Raw genomic sequence first — 12,827 nt, 5'->3', positions numbered from 1 at the left:
AAAAATATATTTGAAAAAAAAAATTAAAAGTAAGTTAAATTATGCTTGTTATAAGTCACACTTGCATGTAAAAACAATTCAGAAGCATGTTGTGTGCAGTGCTGGCAGAAATTAATTTCAGGGCCATGAGGAAATATACAAAATAAAATCATGATTGTTTTTCTGATCTGTACAATTAAATTGATAAGTGTGACACGTACGTGCATTATAGGTGAATGTCAGTCAATATATTTCTATACGCTGACTTGCAGTTTTTTAAAGTATAGCAAATTGGTGTACAATTAGTTGCCATATTACATAAACCAAATCAGCCTACAATAAACATTACAATCTTTTTGTTATTCACGTTCCCAATGCTAATATTGTTCTCATTGAGAAATTAGGATGCACTGGATGGGAAAAAGTGTAGAGAGAGAGAAATTTGTCCGTCTCGAGGTAGTGTCAAGGGAGATGTATCAGTAAGATCCCTTCACACCAGAAGCAATAAACAGTGTTTGATTTAGTATGCAGGTTCCACTTTGTAGTCACAATTTCAATTTTGCCTATTTTTAGTCACAATTTAATTTTCTGAGTATTTCACTGGACAGGGATGCAGCTCTGTACAAGGGTGTGCTGCAGATACATTAATCATGCATACTGACCCCATAGAGAATTTGTTCACCCAGTACTCTATGATCTGTCAGCATCTGACACCTGATTGCTCATCCATGGAATCTACTTGGTACTTGTACACCACCATGGCACTCATCAGCATTCAAACAGAGATGGATGTGCTTTTCTAACTGTAGAATGAGATGACACATTACCATCAAGCAGATAACAAGCCTGCAAGTATTTATCAGTTAAATAAATATTGCAATTATTTCATGATTTTAGATAAGCATTGCTGGCCTAGTCACAGGGACTGGTAATGAAATGGCTGTATAAAACATGTATTCTTAACTGTGGATTGTCTGTTTTCTATTTCTATTTCCAAGTTCCAATAGCACAGTTATTACCGAATGACTGTGACCTCACATGGGTAGTGAGTGAGGGTGTGCTGTGATACACATCTTTGGTCACAGTAATTCTAGTATTTAACTCATTAATATTCTAGCCACATTTGACTGTGTCATTAGAACAGACACGTGGCCTATAAATTCAGTTTATAATTTCTACTCAGCAGCAGCAGTAAATGAGCTGCAGGCTGGCATTAAGGCTACCTGTTCAAAAATAAGGCTGTATTCTCCATTAGACAGATGATCAAATGATCCATTTTCTAATACATCTATTCAGGAGAGGGACTGGCCTATTCTACAATTAACCAGTTTCTTAATCGCATTTAAGAGTGCATTGAAGCTGCAACCTGATAAAAGATCATGCATACTGCCTGCAGTGACTGATGAAGAAGCCCTTGGGTTGAGAGCAATCCCTCTCATAGAGAGACCAGTGGCATCACTAGTGATGATACAGTCTAATGAGGTTTTGTGTGTTAATACATACATACAGGCCAAATATAAAGAGCTGACATGCTGGTTTGTAAAGTTTATGATAACCTGCCGAGTATACATTGGATCTTAATAAGGTAATGCCCACAACAGGGGATTCAATGGACACAGAGATCATATAGGCAGCACTACAAGCTATGGGAGCCATAGCAACGGGTTGTAGTAAATTACAGAAAGTGTTGGGCAATCCTGGCATTGTTTCTGAAAATATGAGGTTCATGGTGGGTGAGTTTTCCCTGCTGAACTGTCTATGACCTCCATGCAATATGACCCCCCATATGGCTGGAAAATTTAAGTGAGTTTCCTTGATACATTATTGCAATGTTAACAAACAATTATCAGTTAATCACAGACAAAAGCAACACAGCTTGTGAGACTTGTAATACAGAAATACTTATTTTTCCCCCACAAACAATTATTGATAAATGACTTTAAAGGAAAATGAAGTTTAACTTTAAACATGTGTAGGTTAAATTGGAGACTCTATCTTCAGTTTTAATTAACTGAAAAAGGGCAGATGGAACATGCTAGGATCAGTTTATCCACACTGCAATGCCCTGTTAGATAGTGTAATGAGCAAAGCTGCATTTCTGGGCCTTTTGGATTAGACCAGTACAGTTCTGGATGGACCAAAATTCAACTGTAGCTTGGAGAAATATAGAGGCAGGGTTGGTACATTCAAGGTTTGTGATGTAATGTTTGCTCAACATGGGCACAGTTTTTTGTTCTTTGTACATTCCAAGATATATAAAAGAAATTTTCTCTCTCAGGTTCTTCTTATATTTTGTATCTGCTATATAGACTTATGGCATACTTTGGTACTCGTTGTCACATTCATAAGCCACAAGACCTTTTGTATACTCTAAGAAGCCTTTATGAATCCTTGCTGTCTAGAAGAGAGAATTGGTATCGGTATAGGTAAGGGTATCTCTTTCTAGCCTGCATGGGAAAAGATTTGGACCAACCTCAAACAGACATCCAAATGCTTAGCTCCTCTGTTAATGAATTACAAAAAGAGATATACAATGACTATATTCCAAAGCCCGTACTGCAATTTTTGTCTAAATTCCTTGTAAGGTATGAATACATTTCTGCAGACATTTATTTGATTGGGAAAATTGCCCTTTTGGGGGAATTTGTTATGCAAACTCTGTATCTCACATTAGATCCAAAACATCAAAACATAAGGAACACTGGGTGTTCAAAAACCTTTGACTAGAAGTATACTTTAGACTTCATTGTATACTTATTTGATGTTTGTAAAACAAAATAAAATTAAAAAATGACAAGAAAAGAAAAAAATAATTTGGTTATCCATCCATCCATTTTCTATACCGCTTATCCTACAGGGTCGCGGGATACCTGGAGCCTATCCCAGGGAGCGTGGGGCACAAGGTGGGGTAAACCCTGGACGCAGGACACAATCACATACACAGTTACACAACCATTCATACACTACGGACACTTTGGACATGCCAATCAGCCTACCATGCATGTCTTTGGACAGGGGAAGGAAACCGGAGTACCCGGAGGAATTCCCCGCAGCACAAGGAGAACATGCAAACTCCACACACACAGGGCAGTGGCGGGAATCAACCCCCCAACCCTGGAGGTGTGAGGTGAACGTGCTAACCACTAAGCCTAATCCAATAAAAGTCACATGGAGCCAGGAGAATGAATTATTTTAGGTTAATACTCTGTCTGGGCGGTGGTCATATTTTGAACTTACTTATTGTCTATTCAATAAATCACTTTAAGCAGTTCTCTGATTAATAGCTTATAAGTGGTTATACTATGATTCTGAGTCATGGCTAATAGGTTTCATGGTCCCTATTCCTTCTACTCTTCCTTCCTGTTCAGGGTTATAGTCCTAGTTCCTTCACTCCTCAGTTCCACACTTAGCATTTTTCATTTGTATTAATTTCTCCTTGGAAGGAATTGATAAAAGTTCTATGTTGAAGTCTACAACAGAGGATTTCTCAAATTTACAGATGTTTTCATTGCATCTATTTAGCATAATGTTTATGCGCCAAATATTTTATGGTGGGTTGAATTTCGTCCAGATTTCCAGGTGCCAATGCATTAAGCAGTTCACCACAGCTGAGCTGAAAAAAGACAGCATAATTGAGTGTTGCATTAAGGCTTTAAAAGAGAGAATGTGAGTGCTCAATCAGTATCTGTCTTAATATAAAAGGATCAGTAGATGTAAATGATATTTAGCAGTTCAGAAGAGGAAATGAGAGTTGTTAAAGGACAGCGTTTCCTAGTTTATCCCAGGCGTGAATATGGCCACAGATGGAGCTTTCTATGGGTTTGATTACTGTGAAAGCATGAGAGAACACATTATGTTTACACGGTTTTGCTGCACACTATTTATAGGACACCGTTTTGGCCCTCTGAGAGAATTATTCTGTTAAGGACATCTGCTGCTCCTAAGCACAGGTGATCGGCCTGCATTACACTATTAGCTATGCCAGAAAAGTTATATATAATACAATGATTTAATACATAAAACAGTGATGTAATAGATAAAACAATGTACCAAATAGGCACTTGTGTATATGTGTACATGTATAGCTGGTTAAAGGCTTTTGTGGAGTGTCTTTTCAACTGTTATTGAAAGGTTCATGAGGTGATAAATATCCCTCCAATCTACTTGGAGACATTTCTAGACACTTCAGCATGGATTGTTCTACATTTATCTCAGTATATAAAAAAAACTATTTGCAAGTGTATGGTCTCATATTAGCTCCATCTAAGATTTAAAATTTAAAATCTACTTTCATTGTTGTTCAAGCAAATCACTGCCACTGAGATCAGCATCTTTATAGATTTGCATTTATCTGGTAGTTGCCGTTCGTGCAATCTTGAATTCATGTTTCACCCAGAGACATTACTGCTTTATTGAAATCTCTCTGATTTTTTTTTTCTCAGTTTTCCCTTCTTCAATCCTCTTTTGTTTTTTCCTCCAAGGTTTCGGCAGGAATGTTCTCTGCATTATAGGTCGGTATGTCATTTCACGTACCTCTAATCCCCATATGTAGTAATTTAGGACGTTTTTGGTTCCAGACTAGAAGTGGTGAAAATGATGAGCAGCTTAGCATTCAGATGAAATGACATTCTGGGTTTTCACTTCTTCTTGTGATCTCACTTAGACAAACTGTGAAAGCTTTCTGGCCCTCACTATTGTGCTAGATATTTCAGTAGTCAGTTTCTGCTCAGATTCAGAACAGTGCATTGAGTTCATTTACACTAGACAATGATTACATTATTAGATTGTTTCCTTGTTTCTAGCATGAAAATATTAATAACCAAGGCCTCTATTGTCATGCTGTCAGTAGACTGATCCAGTCACAGCAGGCCAAAAAGCTAGCAGCTTCTCTCAGGATTTTTATTTTGGAAAGTGTTCTAAATAGCACCTCTGTCAAGGCTAATTGGACTTCTCACAGAGATTAGCTAGGCGCTTATTTTGTGCCTGCCTGCAAACACATTTCTGACAGCTGTGCTGATGATTACCATTTTTATCAGTCATTATCAGTCTGTTAGTTGATTAGAAGGTTTTTTTCATGTTCTGCATTTGATATTAACAAATAGGGCTGTAGGAGTCCAGTTTCGACCAAGTTTGTAAAAATTACGTTCATATTGTCTTCTACTGGTAACCCAATTACATGCCTAAACCTACTGACCAAAATGATTTTGCAGGACTCTAGGTAATTTTCAAGAGAATTTGCTAATTTGTTCTGGCATATATGAAACTAAACTTAAGGTTTGGCCTCACAAAGTATTAGATGGGTTTCAGTCTCAATGTTGACTCTGCGTTGTTTCATTTGGGGTCATTCCATTTCAAGTGGTGCAATGCAAGTTGCTTGACTGTTTTTAATTTTCCTTTAAAAAAAAAAAGTTATTACATTTATGTATTGGCATTGAAAAGTCGCCATTTAAAAAAAAATTGGTTTAACTACACTGGCCATCTTTCAGTCAACAAATTTTAATTATACTGCTGTTTATGTAAATCTCAATATCTTGGCTCAGGGTGGTCCTAGCTCCTTGGAATGAGAACTGATCTCTAGAGCACATTACAATTTACATGTTCATATATAAACATTTTGTACATTCTTGTTCCTTAGACTTAGAACTTAAGTCCAAATGTAATCCTCAACCCCAAATGAAAGGGTTTGAGTTTCAGTCTTAATTTTTTTAGTAGGTACCTATATATATATATATATATATATATATATATATATATATATATATATATATATATATATATATATATATATATATTTTAAAGGGACAAGAAAGTGCAATTTTTTTAAATTCCCCTCACTTTTGAGTTGAATATCTCTGGTGGGGGAACAGATATGAACCTGAAATTTTCACAGAAATAAGTCCCTATAGTAGCATTCTGCTGTAAAAATCGTGAGTTTTAGGGTAAACTCTGCAGGACAGTGGACCTAGAGGACCAGATTTGAAGAACCAGCCTGATCTATCATGTTGGTATGTGTGAAATGTACAGTTGGTATGTGTGATAAGATTTTATTCAAATATGGAAGTACAGTGTTCATTTGGGTGTTTTACAAATGAAGCGTGTCATGAACAGAGCTGTGGTGTTGGTTCTCCTGTGATAAAAGCAGTAAGTGACTTCTGAGCTGTAGTCAACTGTAACCGTGTTTCCATGAACAGCTGTAACCAAATTTGTTGTGTGCCACGACACAAAGATGACTGTTGTAGTTAAACCAAGTAAAAAATACTGGATTTGCAATGCCAATACATAGAGGTAATCACTCAAACAAAATAGAAATAGAAAAAATGGTCACTCTATTGAGCAGAGTGACTCTGGCCAATCACAGCATCTGTGAGTTTATGTATACAGAAAAGTTAACATTCTCCTCCAGATGTGTTCTGTCACCCTGTGATGTTACATGAGCAGCAGTTTAGAAAGCTGAGGTGGTGTCAAAGGAAGCTCATGTTAGCCCTCACCCCCTCAACTCATCTAGAGCATAGGAATTGGCAAAAACAAAGTTGGGAGAATATTGGGAGACAACAGCCAAAGCTGGTTTAAGAAAGTGTCAGCCATAATCCAAAACAAGAAATTTAAACATAGTTTAGCATGTGCCAAAAGATGATTACCATAGCATGCTGTATAAATGTAAGATTTAGGTCTTTTGTCTAGAAACACATTTAAATTGAGTCTGTAAATGTATAAGTGTGAATGATATGTGATCACATGTGGAATAACGTGAAATTGCATTTATCCTGGTTTATCCTTGACAAGACAGAACCAAATCCCACAAAAAACAAAGTACACTGTGCTCGATAATAAGAAAATGAGAAACTAAATCAATATTCATTTAGTGTCCAGACAAAAGTTTACTTCATAATCTTTAGAAATTTCCATGTGGTAAATAAATACTAGACTGGAAAGCTCTAGAAATTGCTTTGATATTTCGCAGAAAGTCCCTGCCAGATAAACAAGTCTCTAGAGTGTGGTGTGTACATGTGAATGCATGTATATTAGTAATTTTGTATGCTTGGCTATCTCTACATTTGTGTACGCTCATATGCCAGATGGAATAGATTTCCAGCTGCACATGACCTCTCTGTCCCTTGGTGTGACTATGTTCCTTCAGATGAAAGTGCATTGCACAGCACTCAGAGATAAATGTAGTGTGTGTATGTGTCCATATGCATATGTGTGTTACAGCTGATCAACAGCTCCTGAGGCATGGATACCTATGCTATGGCGAGACAGTAAAGCTAAGAGGAATTATCTGTTATGGTACCTCTGAGGTTTAAAGTCCAAACTCACCCTATGTTTGCTAATGGGGAACTCAACAGATGATAGCGTATGGCAAAATTTCACATTGGAAGCATCTGATCAACCCTTGTGTGGCCCTCACTTTTTGCTCTCAAGTCTTCTCCCAAATCCTTCTCACCATGTATGCAGATGTTCAGGACCTTGGGACTTGTTTTCTTCTATGGATATACGAGGTCACAAGTGCCTTACCTTGTATCTCTGACATGAACTCATTTTAAATCAGTTTAATTTCATATTTAATATGACCTGTCTGTTTTCAAGTACTCTTTTCAACCATGAATTACTCTCAGGTCAAATTGATGTAGGATGGGGTTTAGCATGGGTGTTCAAAAAATGTTTTTCTTTTACTAATAATGATGACCACACAAGGGTTAAAGATAAAGGCAGTCAGAAAGAGTAGAATTTTATGTCCTGATCATTTACATGACAACAGATTGCCAGTACAATTTCTTTTTGGTTAGGGGTGAAGTATATGTGGGTTGTATCACTGACTTTATAACTTCCTAAAATGGATACATGTTTTGGCTGGACAGCTATTTTATTTATTACATGTGTATACATGAGCTTTTACATGGGTTTTACTTATTACATCATTCTTATAGATTTATGGATTTTTCATAGAATGTTCCAATAAAACTGGTTGCACTATTTTCAGAAATTAGCATGCTCTTCCTGCATCTGACATGACTTTTTTTTTTTTGCCAAGTTGTTCCAGTACAGTATGATGGTGTTCCAATGGGGTGGTCCAATAGAAGATGTTTGGTCAGTATATCATGACAATAAGGTTTACTTTGACATAGTTTTTTTTTTTTGGTTCCCTGATGGATTTGTGAAAATTTAAAAACAAATGTTTTGCTTTCTCATCACAAAATATTCCATTGTAGGACAGAATGGTGGCTTGAACTTGGCCCTTTTGGTCACACAATCTATGACTATCCTCTTGATCTGTGTACAGTATATAATAATTACTGTATATATAGACTCATTATAAATGCCTGAAACCGGTGCTTGCTGCACTGGAAAGGCTCAATCTGACACTGAACACAGATAAGTGTATTTTCTCAACATTAGCAATATACTTTATACATTTTCATGTGTCATCAACAGGCCCACTCCAGTCAAATATAGATGCCATTGTGAACATGCCCATACCTACCTCAGCAGTACAGTTGGCTGGATGGTATATTACATACAATTCTTCCTTGACTATTCCTTCATCACAGTGGCACTTCATCAGATACTTAAACAGGACACAGCATGGGACTGGACTTCCAGTATTCAGACAGTGTACAGTGTATGACACTCTGAAAAGACTCCGCAGTTCCTCACCAATGCTAACCTACTTCCACCCAGACTGACAAATTTTGCCTGTGATGCAGCAATTGCTGTTGGAGTAGTCCCAGCTACAACATGGGCTGAAAATTGTGCCTCCTGTGACCTCAAGCCATCATGTCCTCAAGGCTCGGGGGGCATATGATGGTCATTGTACACGATGCCTGCCTTGATATTGTCAAACTCAGTGTTATTGGCATGTGGTGTGGTGGCCAGGCATAGATCGCAACCTGAAAGAACACTTGGGACCAACAACATATCAGTTGACTAATGTATTCACCATGTTCATGCTAGAATACCCTGTGTTGCAGACCCAGAGTGAGGAGTGTGGCAGTGATACACCCGGGTTACTATCGCCTCCTGCTGCTCTGGAAACCCAACTTTAAATATTACTGTCACTGCTTGGTAGACAAGGGGAAAGGAAATAAGGTGGAGCAGTGTGAAGCAAGTAACTCAGTTTTAAGATCACAGCTTAGACAAAAGCATTTATGACAGAATTATATTTTTCATGGAATACTAGCCTACAAATGAGCCAGCTACTGTATCTAACATCACTTGGCAGAGTGACCATAATGTTATAGCCCCATTTCGTTGGTTGGTTTTATGATTATTTTGGATTTTTTTAAATAACTGCAGCACAGTGGTACAACTAAGCTCTGAAATATAAAGATGTGATGTTCAAAAAGGCCAAATGAAAGGCAGAATACACCAGCAAATAATAAGTTATATATCATCTTATTGGAAAGGTGTTTTAGACATGTGCAGAGATTATTAAAACAATCTGTCTGTCTGTCTGTCTGTCTGTCTCTCTCTCTCTCTCTCTCTCTGTGTGTGTGTGTGTGTTATATAATGGTATTCAATAATATAATGTGTGTGGTGTCTTCATGCTGTGTCTTTTATACTGGATATTTTTTTTTTCCAATAATGTTTTTTTTTTTATGTTTTTATCTAGAAACTTGTCAAGGTTTAGAATGATAACAAAGTTAAACTGATGAATGGGCTGCACTCCTTTAACTAAACAAAATGTCCTGTTCCTGGAATTCAGATAAGTATCACTGCAGATTAAGATATATGTGATGTATGTGTAAATTGATGCTGAGAAAGTCATACATCTATTGATCATGAACAGACCCCTGTGTCATTGTAAGACAGTGCACCAATAGGAAACTACAATCTTTGGATACCAAAACATTTGTTTTCTTGAAGGAAATTTTAGGAATTGGGATTGTTATAATGACAGCCTTGTAAAATGAAGATAGCCAAGGTAGGTCACGTGGTTTGTGTGTGTATTTGTGTGTGTGTGTGTGTGTGTGTTTGTGTGTATTTACAGACATGCCTCCAGGTATAATTAGCCTGGGGAGAGTGGCTCCCTGCTTCCCTGGTGCCTTGATATCAGCCTCTAATCACCAATTAGCACCTGCATATGGCATTCAAAGGCTCAATGAGGTTATACGCTTCTACCAAAAACCCTTTGGTTATAGACCTATCAGTGCAGTATAATGGAGTAACAATAAAAAGAGATTATAAATATATTTTTTATATCAAATGTTTGGTTTGAGCCTGTAAAAATAATACCATCATCTTTGGAAATGTGTGCCTTACTTACGTTTTGTGATTTGTATAATCCATTCTCACACTTCCGTTTCCCCATACAGCATTTTTATAAGAACTTGCAGCAATTAAGGTTTTCCCCAGAACTAATTTATCGGTCAGTCTGTTCAGTCAGTGTATCTCAGCAATGCAGCTGACAAGATGTGATTCATAGCTTCATAATGGTGTTTTTATCCCTGCATGATTGATCCTGTGAGGGGTATGGTAATTAGATGAGGAACTGATGTGTTAAGAGAGTAAAAAAACACAACAGAGTGCAGTACCGTGGCTTTAAACATCATTCCTCATGACTGGACCTACAATAACCCTGTATATATTGTTTATATGTGTGTCTTGGGTTAAGTGATTGTTAAATATGTATCTTCTCTGTGATGTTCATGTTTGTATGGTAGGGCCCGCCTGCAGGACCGTGTCGCCGAGGACAGAGTGTGAGGAACCCAAGCCTGAGAAGCTGGCAGACAAGGGCAGTGAAAGTGGAGCTTCCTTGAACGAATTGTCCACCTCCAGCTCAGAGACCCACTCAGAGGCCACATCACCCCAGGATGGAGGATCTATCTTGGTGCCTCGTGAGGAGGTAGTTGGAGGCTCCCTAGCACCCTGTGGAGCTCTGCATTCAGTATCTCGTCCCCCCAGTACCCTCACCCTCGGCAGGCCGCCCAAGAAGGGTGCCTCCGTGCAGTGGATGGAGCTTCCAGATAAAAGGCGCAACAGCGAGCTCTTCCAGTCGTTGACCAGTGGTGGGGGGCTGCGTGAGGGTGGACTCGTGCGCCGAAAGACTCTGGAAAGACCCAACGCTCAAGAGGATATGAAGCAGTGTATTCGGGATTTCCGCAAGATCAGGATTCCTCAGGCATTCCCAGAACGGAAGCGCCAGTGGCAGTCAGAATTGCTTCAGAAATATGGGCTCTAGAAAAGCTCTTAGTCAGAATTTCTGTGGTGTTTTTTTTTTTCTTTTTTCCTGATTTTCTTTTTTTTTCGTTTGAATTTATTTTTAAACAATTTATTTATAAAGGTGCAATATTTCTCAAAAGGAAGTCAACAGGCTGTTAAAAATGGCTGTAATCTTGGATGAAAGTGAGTAAAAAACATTTGAACTACATTGTAGCCCCTATGTTCAAACTTAAAGCAAAAAGGGGAAACGAATCAAGGATCTTCAGCAGCTTAAAAAAAGTATTATTGATGGTGAGGACTATTTTTTTCCTCAACAGCCCATTTAGCAGACGCTGTTGCTAGTAAATCAATCAAACTGAAAACACAGTAAATATTCTCTTATGTTGCCTTGTCTTGCATCAGTAGAGTTTATGTCTTGTATATGTCTTGTACAGTTCCATTGTGCAAATGTCACCATTTTATACCTCACAATGATTTCCTAATTTTTACTGAGTATCATGAAGCCAGCATGGGATTTAATGAAGTTAATGGCATTTCTTCCAATTCATAAAAGTGACATTGAAATGTTACATACTGATTTTAATGTTGACTGATCTGATGAATTGCTATGAGTTGATGTGTACTGGATGGTATCTAAAACCTATGGTCCATATGGTTCACTGTATAATATGTGGTTTTAGTTTGTAAAGTGGTCTGTGCATAACAATGTTTGTGTATAATTAGTAAAATATGGCAACCATACAAAATGTTAGTTTTAATAAAGCACCACAAAGTCTTACATTTTAGGGCTTTTGATAGATGCCAAATCACTTAACAATATGCTTACAGTACAATTTACAATAAATGCTGGATTGAGATGCTGAAATATCTCTTTCCAGAGCACAGGTTTGAGAAGCACAATGACACTGCTGTCTCTGTGAAACCTTAGTTGCAGTGTTCCAGTAAGTTTCCAACAAGAGCTAGTGTTAGTCTATTGTATGTAAAATACAAGAAATGGAGATTTTCTTCTGTAATTAAATGTGTCGTGCAAATGGAAAGAGAGAAATCAGTTTGTCTGCTTTGTGTATGATTTTTTAAATGTGTGGTAAGTTAAAATAAACAAGGGCTGATTAAATGTCTGAAAGTAATTTATGATTGTTCTAAATATGTTATAGTATTACTAATACACTAGCATAACTAATACACATGGCACATGGCATAGACATGGTGATGCAATAGACTCAATGAAATTTCCCCACCTCTTTCTGAATATGAAAATGGAAGAAAATTTTGACTACTGTACAGCTTTGGTGGAAGATTTGTGACTCCTAAAATATCAGACTCAAAGCTAACAGAATAGAATTTAATAATAAGTAGATTTGATGTATAATCATCTTTAAAGACTTTATCTGGCTTAAAAGTTATTCATAAGGTGTTATGTTTAATCAGAGTTAGCTCTAGAGTTCTATTAATGCTCAGACATTACATTGTATGAAACCTTACTCCATGGATGACATTTGTAGGAGATACAAACAGACTATGGTTAAATGAGGTGAATGTGACCTGGTTTATTATGCATTTTAATTAGTATGCTTTGAGACTGTGACTTCTAACGGACAGGTGGTGTATTAAGGTGTGTCAAAATCCCACCATTATGGATGTAATGCCCTTCCCTGGATAAACTACAGGCAGATAATATGTGATAATAG

At 37.4% G+C, this 12,827-nt stretch overlaps 1 protein-coding gene across 1 annotated transcript in view; it reads left to right on the top strand.

Annotated features, from left to right (window-relative positions):
• LOC128611188 (BTB/POZ domain-containing protein KCTD8-like) overlaps positions 1–12,442 on the top strand; it is a 52,280-nt gene extending 39,838 nt beyond the window's left edge. Inside the window, exon 4 of the mRNA XM_053630524.1 lies at positions 10,641–12,442. Coding sequence (XP_053486499.1) covers positions 10,641–11,158 — 518 coding nt within the window. The 3' untranslated portion in view covers positions 11,159–12,442. The remainder of the gene's footprint in view (positions 1–10,640) is intronic.
• Positions 12,443–12,827: the final 385 nt, after the last annotated feature.

The sequence above is a fragment of the Ictalurus furcatus genome, chromosome 8 (assembly GCF_023375685.1).
Source record: "Ictalurus furcatus strain D&B chromosome 8, Billie_1.0, whole genome shotgun sequence".
NCBI lineage: Eukaryota > Metazoa > Chordata > Actinopteri > Siluriformes > Ictaluridae > Ictalurus > Ictalurus furcatus.
Note: the sequence above shows the minus strand (reverse complement) of the source record. Positions and strands in the feature narration are given on the sequence as shown.